Source organism: Alosa sapidissima, chromosome 15 (assembly GCF_018492685.1).
Source record: "Alosa sapidissima isolate fAloSap1 chromosome 15, fAloSap1.pri, whole genome shotgun sequence".
NCBI lineage: Eukaryota > Metazoa > Chordata > Actinopteri > Clupeiformes > Clupeidae > Alosa > Alosa sapidissima.
In genome coordinates, this window is record NC_055971.1 from 18,232,612 (window position 1) to 18,245,668 (window position 13,057).

Below are 13,057 nucleotides of genomic sequence, written 5' to 3' on the forward strand. Positions count from 1 at the left end.
CAAATTAGGCCCGCATCCCACTTTAGGCGGGAGCAGAGCGTGTTGTTGTTAATGTTAACTTGTAATTAGCACTGATTAGCACTATGTCAGAGCACCCAGAGGGCGAAGGAGTTTTTAATCGTCTTTTTAATACTGCAGCCCTGGCAAGACAGGAGCTGGCAGCAAGAAAATGATGATTCAACGTTACTTTGTTTTTTCGATTACAGCCAATGCCATTGTAGTGAATGGAGTTTCCTGTAGATGGCGCTGGTGCTTTTAGTAGGCCTACACATGTACAGTTCTTCTTTGATTATGGCGGGGAGGGGAAATTACGTAGGCCTATTTATGGATATCTAAAATAGAGCAACGTCATGCACAATAATTTGCACCAGTCATAATGACGTTGTTGATATCTACAATGTTAATTCCGGATAGTCACACTTAGCTTTTAAATGTTAAAAGGGCTTGTGATAGTGTTGTGAATACATTGTACTAATCTAGTGCTGTGATCTCGCCACTGGAGCGAGGTTAGTGTCGTGAAGCCTTGCGCACGTGCAGTCCTGCCCAAAATAGATGCCGAATAAGTGCCCAAAGTGCGTTGCAATATGGTCTCCGAGTGGAGGGACTTGCCTAAAAGGACTTCGCTACAATTCAATAAATCCCAAAACATAAAATTGGGACAAATGTACTAATGTTTCCTTCTTACAACTCTCAATTCATTTACTAAAGAAAAACAGTCACATATTTACATAAGCACTTTTTGTCAATGCCAATTCGTTTTGAGATTATATAACATAAGCACATGTCAAATGTATGGGTCAAATTCGTATGCAGTAAGAATCCGTTCAAGTTATCAGCCAGTAAAACTGTAGACTACGTCTTCTCCACAATCTTTGGTTCAGAAAGCTTCTGAATGGCCAGCTCCTTCACAAGGCTGTCCACACATTCTTTGAATACAGGCTCAGGCTCCTTCAAGAAGAAAACAAACACAAAGAGAAACCAGAGTCAGCGAGCTGAAACAGAAGGGGCACTCATTTAAAATAAAGGCAAAGTGCCAAGTCAATCAATGAGCAAAATGTCTTGTGCATAAGCGAAAGCTATGATGTAGCATGTGGAAGCACTGCGTTGACCCACTGATGTTTGGACTTTGGGATCTTTTTCATGGTATTAAATTAGCAATTCGATTTCACCTCGTTATTAAATTAGCTTTGGTTTTAGAATTTAAACTTTGTGCTTTGCCTGTCAGTTAAATCGACTATATGCCACAGATGGGTCTTTAGCCAGCAACATATATATGTCTGGTGAAGCATCAGTGAAACGCCATCTTCTGTTATATTCTGTTCCTCTGTGTTCACACTGACACTAAATACCTTGTTTATATCCAAAGGCAACTCTTTACACACATACATACTGTAAATCCTTCAGTATGTTAACATGCTCATTCTCTAGGCGCAACACCCAACCGGGTTCGTGTAAACAGGGACGCTAAAACAATAGCCGCTATGACACAGGTGACGATCCATCAGAAATGTTTGTCCTGGCTGAAAAGCCTTCCAGGAAGTGTGGCATACAGGCAATTAGAGCCCTAGAAGTGTTTATAGACATGGCATGAACCAACATTGCTCTTCTTGGTCACGGTTCCCACCTTAAGTTCCAGGACTCTCTGTTTCTCCACGGCTTCCTCCAGACTCAGACCAACCCACTCTGCTTCCTCCTCAGCGATTTCAAACTGCTGTGTGAGATACCATAAGGTATGGGTTAATAGTAGGCACTTATCTCTTCGGTAATTCATACAAGAGAACAAGGCCGCTTGGGCTCACCATGTATCTCTTGCAGACTTTTTCTCGACGATCTGGATCCTCTGGATACATGTCCTTTCGTGCCAATTTGAGGAGCATGGCCCTCTTAAGGTCCATTCCAAGTTTGGAGTTCAGATCTTGTTTGGGTGTCTGACCACGTCACATAGGAAAAATAATTATACTATATTTTATAATAGTTACTAACACTGTAATCAGGTGTATTGCTGATTTAGAAGTGTCCTACTCACCTTCAGGATGTAAAAATCAAAGCCATAGGCAGCATCAATGAGATCTAAGGTGCGAGCAGTGACTGTGATGTTGAACTTTTGGTCCAGGATCTCACTGTAAAACTCCCTCTTGAAAAGTTGGGGCTTCCAGGTTTTCTTAAATCGTGTAGACAGCTTAACAAAGATGAAAACATGTTCAAAGATAAAAACACAATTAGTCAGTACTCTGTATTCAGCATACGGAGACTATTGCTAGTACATTAAATCTAGAGTTACGGTCTGATTATCAAGCTATCTGAACCTGAACACATGAAATGATTTAACATTTTGAGGACCACAGTACTACTATCCCACAACTATCCCACAAACGTAACTAAGATTAGAAATGGCATCCAATACATCACAAAACACAACTGAGGACAAACCTTTTCATTGTTGGCATATTTGTAGCCTGATATCCAACCCTCTCCTCCCCAAAGACCCTGCTGGGACTCTGGCGGGTAGTAAACTGGAATGGGAACATCCTGCACGCGTTCTTTTTTACCAGTTTTGGCGTTGGCCTGATACTTCACTCCAAGTGCTTTCCAATGCACAGGTGTGGGAGGCGTTTTGTCTTCCCAGCTTTTTAAATAGTGTTGTGGGAGTCGGGAATAAATGCCTGTCTTTAGCTTAAGAGCTTCCCAGATACGAGGTGGGTATTTGTGGAGTGGCATCTTCTACTAGCAGGTGGGAATCGCATCTACAAAGCAAAATTAAGTAAGTTAGCATTCGATATTTAAAGATTCATCCAATACATTGTTAGCCTAGTAGTTCCTATAAGCAGTGTTGGGAGTAATGCATTAAAAAAGTAATGTAATTACAGTAATGCATTGCTTTTTGCTGTAATGCAGTAATGTAAGGCATTACCAATACAATTTCAGTAATATTTTACTCGGTACAATTCTCAGTAACTGAAGTTACTTTGCTTTTTAATCCAAAATTGAGAAATGCTCAATTGGCACCAGAGAAGATTATCCAAGAATTAAAAAAAGTCATCTATGCTGGTCCTGGAATTTGATTGCCTTGTTTAGATGACTGTAGAAAGGGAATTTGAGTTATCTCTGCAATTCATGCAACAGATCTAACATGGTTAGGCTATACTTCTCATTTCAAGCAGTGAGAATAACTAAAATGTTGCTTTTACAGACAAAGATTGTAGCCATTATTCTCAAACTATTTGCATTAAGTCTACACCACTGTAAGTGGAAGGAAAGGCAGCCAGCAATGATGAGAACCATTTAAAGTCAACATACAATTTCACTATGGCTATATTTTACTATATTACAGTAAGTTATGAGTGACCTTTGGCCTTTGGGGCCTACATTGTCCCATGAGCCATAACTGCAACCATTATATTGTTCTTTTGTTAGCCTTAAGCCTAGCTCAGTCATTATGCCATACCACATCACCTCCTGCCGTGTAATGAGCTGCATTGAACACATGAAAATCTATTGAGAACACCAAATCCATATTTCCTGTTATTTTGGTGAAAGTAATGTAAACGTAGTGTAATGCCTTACAATTCAAAGACAGTAATATTGTAATGTAACAAATTACTTTGAGATGACATTAACAAGTAATAAATAATGCATTACGCTTTTGAAGTAACTTGCCCAACACTGCCTATAAGTAATATGACACACAGACGTGGACAACGTAGAACACGTTCAGTTGTGCAAAACTGATATAATGTACTGTCAATTTCTTTTCACTACCGATTCAAAAGTATCAGTGGTTTCTAATTAATGAAACATGCCTTGCATTTCAACATTCACTTAACGTTAGCTATTCAGTGATGAATGACTTCTGACTAGCTCATTTGTTGCTAGCTTGACTGCTAGTGTGGGTAGCAGGTTTGATACCCCAGCAATATAAATCTCTCCAGGTTCCACATGGGATAACTAGACAACATTTTCAATATCACAAACAACATGACCTTACACACAATAACAGAAATTCTGCTAGGCGATCTACATTAAAATCTACTCTCTTCACGTTTCTAGCGCTAACGTTATCTTACGACTAATCTAACTCACATATCAGTAACAGTTTATAAGCAAGTTTACTTAGCTGTGTTACATGCTGGCTAACCTGCTGCCATTGTTAACTATTCAAAGAAAACCGGAGTTTGACTGGTGATTTCCTACTTTATGAATGCGACATAAAATAAATAATAAAGACATACCAAGTTGGCTAGGCTTGTACTAACGTTACATTATGCACAGGACTCATAGACAGTAAAAGACTGCATGCATGTTGCTTCCAAGGACGTCCTGGTCCTACCGCCTTTCACGTTACTACTTCCGCCTGACAATGGATGCGGGGTTCCGTAATATGCGAATAATGCCTTTTTAAATAATCTCCTCGTATAACGATACAGTGTTTCAGTATTTCAGTGTTTTTTTTTATTATTAATATTATTCAGACGAAGTAGCTGTGAGAAAGGCGAGTTTACATAAAGCTTTAGGCCATACATCACGATAGATAGACCTACCATTATTTGTCGATAGAGGACGCTGCAGTAACGTTTTTCACAAAGCCTCTGATTTTTCGGGCGGAACCTTAGTAATTGTTCTCAGTACTCTCCGGTAAGTTTCATACTGTAACTTCCGTGTTCTATGGCAGAAAACATAACTGGTAAGTGTCTAAATTAAACATTGTGCGGTAATTACAGTGTAGGCTTAGGCTACTTCGAATTATTATTCACCTGCACGGAGCAGCCTGCATCTCTATATCTAATTGATAGTTCTTTTGTATTATTATTTTAACTCTTGGCACGGTTTTTCGGAATCTTCCACGCACAGCACTTAGATGTTAACAGCGCATGCTATATTTTATTTTCTACCGTAGCCTATAATTTAATGCTTCTGTATATCGTTACAGGGGGAGTGTTTCTTTTTTGTTTGTTGTTTTATTCATTCAAATTCGCTATTCGGCAACGGTTGGCAGGATAATTATTCCCTTTACAAATAGATCAGCCAAAACCAAAGTCCCCCCCCCCCCCCACACACACACTTTTTGAAATCAACCTTTGCTCAAAATCATCTCATGGTTTTCTTATAGCTTCCCACGTTCCAACGTTATGAGCTTATATCTTAATGATCTCTACGTCTCTCTCTCTCTCTTTAACTCTCTCTCTCATGCCAACTTTGTGACCGATGTTTGTGACTTATCAATCCGTCTGATCAAATGGCTATGACTTTAATATTGTAATCTGAATGCCTGTAGATTTTCTTGGCGGCTACTGACACAATGGTGTTTTTTTTCTGCAGCTATTTGACCGCCTATTGCAATGAAGAAGACCCCTGTCCCCGTCCTGAGATTGCCAAGGGGACCAGATCCCAACAGCCGAGGTTTTGATCCCAACTCCCCGCGGTTTATTGCCCTGTGTCCCACCTCCATACCGGCCTCTTCTGGTGAAGGGGCCAGCATCGAAGAGGAGCAGTGTTCTCGCAGTGAATTGAGGGAGCGCTTTCTCCGCACCCTTATCAAGATGACAAATAAAACGGTTCACTTCGACATGCATGAGGGCGTGCAGGTGGAGGCCAGATTTGGAGCATCAGACATTGATGTGCTGAACTTTCAAGTGTCAGAGTTGCAGACACCAATTGGTGTTCAGAAGGAGGCCTTACTTCGCTGTCAGGATATCATTTCATTCTCATTTGATGTGTAACCATGAACATAAACGTCAATGTGGACATGACCTGAGATCACACACACTTCTCCCTTTAATGATAGGATGGCCATATTGTACCAGTGTACAGTTTTCTTCATTTTTTGGTTCATCCATCAAGCAATGCAGCTTTGTGATTTTCTGAAGTCACTAGGCCTATGTTATGGTGGCTTAACGCCACCAGAGGGAGACCAATGTATTCAGATGACATTAATTGGAGCTATCGCAAGGTTGAGATTTTGAGTTAAGAGGAAACTCGCCCTATGGGAGCAAGTCAGTTCTTTGGCATCTTCTGAGTGATATTTTTTTCTTCTTCTTGAATGTGTGTATGGAGAGGAAGAAATGTCTGCAGGTGGAACACTGATATAATTGTCTGGAAAACTTGAATTCCCGGAGCGGGCCCTCAAAGGAAAAGACGACGTTATGTTTATCTCGGTTAATCGTTTTGCAGGGTTCATGATGGTGCCTGCTTGGAAGAAATTCTTGTTTGTGCACACATCCGCTGGACCGTGTTCTGGAATATTTTTGTACCCAGCATTCACCTGGGGTGATGGAGAAAGTTTCTGAAATTGTACCTGTCTAATAATAAAAAAAAATATCTAGCTAAAACAGCCAGCATGGTGTACTGTGTTTGCATTGCACTGTTACTTGCATTTGCAACAGTATCTTATCCTCCCTTTGTCCATTGTATTAACCTATTTTATTTATTTATTTGCTTTAGATTAGTGTCCTTACTTCTCAACTATGCCCTCTCTGTCTAAAGTAACACGCTAAACAATAATTTAACAACAATAATTGACTCATAATTTTCCAACAGCCATTGCCTAGAATTTATCTCTTAAATTACCCTTTGTGGCCATTCGGATGTAAATAAGTAAAATTGGGTTACCATCACATCACTAGATACAGGTAGGGGAGAGTGGGGTGATTGGTGCCAGTGGGGAAGTTGTGCCACCCCCTATTTCTAGGAAACCATAGAAGAAATTGGTTATGTGACCACACATTTTTTATAGACTTAGCCATTTCAATCATCATGCAGAGAAGAGAGCCTCATTGCATGAGAGGTAAGCACATTTAAGTTAAAAGAACTGTTTGTTGCCTTTCAAAGTAAAATTTCTATGATCATGTTTTTTTGTTGTTGTGTCAAAACAGTTATAGACAAGTTTGAAACATTTCAGACATGTTTTAGTGCTTTTGTAAGCTACATTATGAGTCTATACAGCTAGCATGATGTTTGCTCAAATCTGATGGATGATGCATTTTTTCCAAAATGGTGGGGTTGGGGTGATTTGTGCCAAAGGGCCTGGGTTAAGTTGTGCCAGTGGCACAACTCACCCCCACTTATAATATGTTTGTGTATCACTTATCATATGTTTTAAACATATTATTTTATTGTAATTGTGCTTTTTATTCTTACATTTTATCACTAAAACTATGTGACATTCTTCATTTTAGACCAAAAATAGAAATATACCATCATGCCACAGAGTTATAAGAGGAAGACAGGCAGGGCATACTGTACGGAGAATGAGCTGGCAGAACATATAAAGGCACTAGGAGTAATGTTTCACGGTCTAAGTCCCATGAAATGCTGTGAACTTCACACACACACACACACACTGACCAGGAAGCCTGGGAAGGAGAGGGGGAACATCATCTCTAGGTAGTAGCAGTGGCAGAGTTGACATCTACACAACCACATCCAACCACCTAAATCTGCTGTAAACTTCTCTGATCAACAAAACTTTAATCTCATTTCAGGTATGACTTCCCTCCACACAAGATCTACAACATGGATGAAACTGGTGTGACAATCAAAAATGACCTGTGATGTGCTTGTGTGGCGCAATAGGCTTGTAGAAAATTGGCCTTTGATGTTGTAAAATAACTTTAAATAAACCTTAAATGAGTAATTTTGTATTGAATTTGTCTAGCTTTTATAAAGCATTACAGTGTCTGAGATCAAAATATACTGTTTTACTTCAATAATCGATGGCACAATTTACCCCAATGCATTCTCTTCAAAGGCACAACTTACCCCGCACCGGGGGCAAGTTGTGCCACAAGACCACTTTTTTTCAGAAAGCTATATCTCTTAAATACTATATTTCAGATTGAAAGTGATTGTTCCCAGAGATGCACCACATCCTGAAATATATGTTCATATTGTAGTTGGAAGCATTACTATCATGGCCTCCCTTTAAAGTCACTTTAAGTAAAAACTGGCACAACTCACCCCACTCTCCCCTATGCACAAAGAAACTTTGCCCTCTTTAACTTCTAGTCAAAGACATACTCATTGTTGGTTTTGACAAAGGTACACTCTTATTGTTTGTCATTGTTGTGCTGCTTATAAATGCACCTTTCTCAAGTAAAAAAGTGTTGTTCTTCAGGTAGAAGTGCCAGGATATCTATCCAGTAGAGTGTTTGCTTTCTGGCAGGCAAATCTCCCCTACATCAAGGTCATTGTTGAAGGATTTGTATGATGATTTATCTACTATATCTTTGCGACAAGTCAGTTATGTTCTTCACCACTTCCTTGCGACATGGGAACTGTTAGTGTGACCAATCTTTCCTTGCCCGCTTTTGCCACATATATGATTCCTGATGATGATATTGTTATGACATATGTGATGCTGTTCACTCTGAATGGTATTAAATTAATTTATCAGGGGAGTAATTCCTAAACGTTATATTTGCATCCGTATCCATCCTCATCCGTGCCTATATACAATGGCAGTAGGAGATACATCTCCCTCTTTCAAATCCCAAGCTGTGTTCTTCTCCACCATCTTACACATCGTAATAACGCAGGGCTCCTCTGGCCGTTATGTCATTCTTCCCTGGGCCGATGCATCAGCTGTATTTGTTGGGGCGCTTTGGGCCGGATGCGGCGGTAATATTTTAATCTCCCTAAAAGGTACAGCTTGTTTTCCAAAGTCCCTTTTTTATTGGAATATCATTAGGCAGTGTACAATGACTGTCCCTCTGTCGTACAAGCTCAATTACTTGCAAGGAGGTGGGGGTATGGGCCTATGCTTTGGAAAAGAGAGCGAGAGAGAGAGAGAGACAGAGAGTGCAGCGCCGCTGTCGATGGCATGACTCATACTCACTCAACTCTGGCCCTCTGAAGTATGAGAAAGATCCCATTTCGTCATCAGGGGCTCTGATTCAATCAGGAAGCCTGCAAGGACATGCAATGTTAATTTCATATCCTAAGTCACTGTCACTATTCTGTGCCACCAGTACCGCCCCTCCCACCGGCTTTTATCTTAGAGTTGCAACTCTGTTGGCTAGCTGCAGGCCCCGGACAGTGAATGGTTGCTCATGGCATACATGGCAGATATCTGGGGTCCACATTGAGTGGTCCGTCAAGGCAATACAGGGGTTCCCTGACCAGGCATTTATCATGAATCACTCTTTTTCACGTCACTTCACAGCTATGGTCCACAGCTTGCCTCTTAGTCAGAATGGTAGTCCCTGGGTCAGAGTCAGTTGAACACCCTTGGTCTACAATGTTGGTGTTGATAGCTTTGGGTCGTGGGTTGTTGTATGGTGGTCTGTATGGTGTCTGGTGGTGGACTGTTATTATGCCCTTTTGTGATGTTGGGATGGGAGTACATCCTTGGTTGACTATTGTGCTGCGACTTTATCTGAATTGTGGTTCTGTTTAGCTCTGTCTGTGGTCAGGAGGAGGAGAACAAGGCCTTGTCTATTCATTTGTGTGTCTCTCAGTAGCGTATCATGCAGTCCACCGCCTGTGTTTCTAACTGCTGAACTCACTGGCTGTCTTTCTCTCTTATCTTCTCTGGACTTGCTCTTTTTGCTTTTTCCCCAATCCTGGTACCCTGCTTCTCCCTGATTCCAGTGGAAAAACATCCTTTTGTGTGTGTGTGTGTGTGTGTGTGTGTGTGTGTGTGTGTGACTGTTTATGTGTACATGCATGCATATGTGTACGTGTGTGTGTGTGTGTCTCTGTGTGTGCGCGTGAGCAATAAGTTTGTGAGGGGTGAGATGGAGGTTGCGTGGGCTCGTGTAGTCAAACGATGGTACAAGAAATCTGCCCCGTCCAACAGGAAGCACATTCCACTCCATCCTGTTTGTGGCCCTCTCTCTCTTCCTGTCTAACGCAAGAACATGTCTGTGATAGCTTACAAAAATACATGGCCGCGTCCTCTTAATCACTCACACTCCTACGCCCCCCACCTCTGCATGCCCAAACACTGTGGTCAAATAACCCCTGTTGGTTCTCTTACTGTGCTGCTGTTTTTGGTTTGGGATTCACTGACCTCATATATTGACCTCTCATTAGGTAATCCCCTCCTGTTTCTTTTAAACCTTTATCTCAAGCTATTTTGTTCTGAAAACTGGTACACTGGTGTCCTACAGGTTTAGTGGCATTCGTGGAGACTGGACAGTTTCTGGAGATTCATTACATGTAAGCAAGGAAGGAACTGCATTTCCTTTGGCAAGCTACCTGTATTTGAAGAAGTACATTTCCTTTCTCCAATACATCAAAATTGCAATGTAATATCAGTAACATACTCATGCACTTAAAGCATAGTGTATGAACTAAAACATCTTGCACTGCACTGCATATCTATCCATTTTCTCTGCAGATTGATCTGGAGTCACATTTGTTATTAGGGATGTAACAATACACAAAAATCACAATTCGGTACGTGGCCTACCTTGCTGATGAAGTCACAGTTTGGTTCATTTTCGGTACAGTACGCCTGTAAGTACTGCTACTTCTAACCTAACATTCACTGACAATATTGCTGATGCTCAACACAACACATATAAGCAGGAATAGAATTTTGAAAAGGTGTCAACTGTTTTTTGGCATTAGTTAATTAAACTGACATATGGTCAACTACTTAATATGTTTGTGTCGGAACTCTGAACTTTGAAACTTGGTCCGCATGCAAAAAAGTTGATTATTGTTTAATACTGCATTTGGTACATTTGGTAAACATCTGTATTGAACCTAACATCCTATACCTAAATGGTTCGGTGTGAATACCTGTACCTTTACACCCCTACCGGTTAATCATTGACACCTGGTAGAGCTAATGTTCTTCTCAGTCCCGGGATAATACTGTTGGTATACAGCAGTCAGACTTGTAGATACCGTGTAGATACATGCACTCAAGTGTCCTCGAGAGTTGGTCAGTGCATCTGTCTCACTTGAGACCTTGCTCTCTCACTGGTTTGTTGTACTAACAACCACACAGCTCGTGGGTACACTCAGGCAATAATATTTGCGTTAACTGACAAGGTAAAAAGCATCCCTTAACCCACACGTGTACACTTACTCTGAGTGAAGGGAGCTTTTGGCCGTTGCTCACGGCAAAATTCATTTGAGGTAAAAAAAATCTAAAAAAATCAGGTACTATTTTCTTTCTTGGTCCAATTCCAATTTTCTTTAACAGTTCATGTAGACAGAATGTCCTCAACAATGATGCTAAGTCAAACTAAGTCACTGTTGACTGTTGTGATACACTACAGCTAGCATGCCAACATCCTTTTGACCTTGACCTTAACCTTGTTATGAACAACACAGAGGAGCTGATTTCTCCCCCAAAATAGTGCCTAGCCATTTTACTCGGGACTATCTTGCTTTCCTCATCTACTCCAACAGTCCTCACCAACCGGGTATACATGTTAACTACTTGCATTACATCCCTTGTGTGACGTATGGTACCGTGGGTCTGCTGCTGTCCCCTGTGCTTGTCCAGGGCCCCTGAGCTATGTTTAGGTTAGCCCAGGGAAGGTGGCTCCTTCTGGTTGGGATGTTTACTGGAATGTGCCCATTGTGGCGGCCATCGAGGCACTGAGTCATCAGGTTTGTTTGACTTGCCTTCTGGGGAATGTTGGAGGCTCTCCAGCAATTGTGAAGTCACTGAAGTTAATGTGACCCATGCACTTCCCTGGCTCAAGTGGCCCCTGGAGATAAAGCCAGCGCCAAGGCTGCCATGCCAGCCGTACCAGTCTGCCCTCGAGACTGTTCTCCTCTCTCCACACGACCCCGCACCCTCCCAGGTCCGTGGTCCACACTAATGTGTATCCCTCACATGCCATCGACTTTTCTGAGGATTGTGGAGCCATAAGAAAAAAAAAAAACTCTTTGGAGCCCTCTCACACATCAATTTGTAAGCTATAACCCACTCCTAGAAAACCATTAACTATTCAGTGACACCATTGCCATAAGGGATCCCACTTAAACAGGTGGCCCCATGAACTGCTTGGCCATAGTGGCTCCAGCATGAGTGGCTGCCTGTGCCCCTATATCTTAATCACTACTATTGCTTTGGTAGGACTGTCTCTGATTTCCAGGCCATGTCTGAGCAGCAGGACTTACAGCAGGCCATAAAGAGCTCTGAAATTGGCCCCTATTCTCAGTTTTCTCAAGATTACTTTGAAACAGTATCTTCATGTTCTGATGTGTCTTCCGATCTGTTCACAGACCATCTCTCTCTCTGGTGGACTCCGCAGATTCTGTGTCACAGATTGCCTGTTTGGACATATACGATGGAAACTCCCAGGTCAAAGGGTCAGTTCCTACTGAGGAAATGTATGTATGCACTCTTTTGAATTACTGTCACTACATTAAAATCAAAATGACAGCTAATGCTACATACTACACTCTCATGTGTAAATGTATGCACTCTAATGGATGCCTGAAATTTACCTAAATTCTTGCCAACTGTACATTAACTGTAAACAGGCAACCTTACATAGTTACAGCAAGTGATAAAATGCACCGCTCACCTCAAATTCTGATTGGCTATGTGAAGTCAACATTAAATATGCTGGGTTTTTTTTTTATTAGAGATCTGATTTGACATATTTTAAAATGTATGTGTGTCAAATATAATATAACTGTATACAGGAGCAGAGAAGTTACCTGAAGGGTCAGGCAAGAAGAGGCACAATGTCCTCATCTGATTTTGGAAGAGAAACTAGCATTTCATCTCTACTTAACCCTCTCTCCCTTCCTAAATAAACAGCTCCCCCCAACCCCACACCCACTGCCCACCCAGCATTCCTCTGCAGGGTGGAGATGTTGGCCGAAGGCTTGGAAGAGTGGGTGGGATGCGTCCCCCACTGTCTAGACAGGAAGTGATGCGCAAGATGGGAGATTCTAATTAGGCCCCTGATTAAAGATAGCACTCGCTATCTACATCAAAGGGGGGTGGGAAGCAGGGTATGTTCCCTCCGATGGGCCCCAGAATGTAAACACCGGAAGATGCCGCTAACAAGATAGAGATGTGATGGGTGGAGGGGAGGGGGGTGGTACAGGCTCTTTCAATGGGAAATGCCACTCTGATTGGTTG

General features: G+C 41.6%; 2 protein-coding genes across 3 annotated transcripts; one reads left to right on the plus strand and one right to left on the minus strand.

The window, feature by feature from the left end:
- Positions 1-668: 668 nt before the first annotated feature.
- mrpl28 (mitochondrial ribosomal protein L28) lies at positions 669-4,363 on the minus strand. 2 transcript variants are annotated; one of them, XM_042062923.1, is made up of 6 exons: positions 4,230-4,363; positions 2,431-2,744; positions 2,027-2,179; positions 1,800-1,928; positions 1,625-1,708; positions 669-948 (listed from the first exon to the last, which is right to left on the minus strand). In XM_042062923.1, exons 2-6 carry the CDS (start codon positions 2,716-2,718, stop codon positions 853-855), a joined length of 750 nt encoding a protein of 249 aa, XP_041918857.1. In that variant the 5' UTR covers positions 2,719-2,744; positions 4,230-4,363; the 3' UTR covers positions 669-852. The 2 variants fall into 2 exon arrangements, with proteins under 2 accessions (XP_041918857.1, XP_041918856.1); XM_042062922.1 differs by having other exon boundaries at positions 1,625-1,711.
- A 235-nt stretch (positions 4,364-4,598) lies between these two features.
- On the plus strand, positions 4,599-6,328 carry gemin7 (gem (nuclear organelle) associated protein 7). Its single transcript, XM_042062924.1, has 2 exons — positions 4,599-4,681; positions 5,317-6,328. The coding sequence occupies exon 2, from the start codon at positions 5,337-5,339 to the stop codon at positions 5,715-5,717; it is 381 nt and encodes a 126-aa protein (XP_041918858.1). The 5' UTR covers positions 4,599-4,681; positions 5,317-5,336; the 3' UTR covers positions 5,718-6,328.
- Positions 6,329-13,057: the final 6,729 nt, after the last annotated feature.

Coding starts and splice junctions, on each gene's coding strand:
- mrpl28 (XM_042062922.1), bottom strand. CDS start 2,718: ATGCCACTCCACAAATACCCACCTCGTATCTGGGAAGCTCTTAAGCTA. Junction 2,180..2,430: donor AATATGCCAACAATGAAAAG/GTTTGTCCTCAG, acceptor ATCTTTGTTAAG/CTGTCTACACGATTTAAGAA. Junction 949..1,624: donor AGAGAGTCCTGGAACTTAAG/GTGGGAACCGTG, acceptor TTCTTCTTGAAG/GAGCCTGAGCCTGTATTCAA.
- gemin7 (XM_042062924.1), top strand. CDS start 5,337: ATGAAGAAGACCCCTGTCCCCGTCCTGAGATTGCCAAGGGGACCAGAT.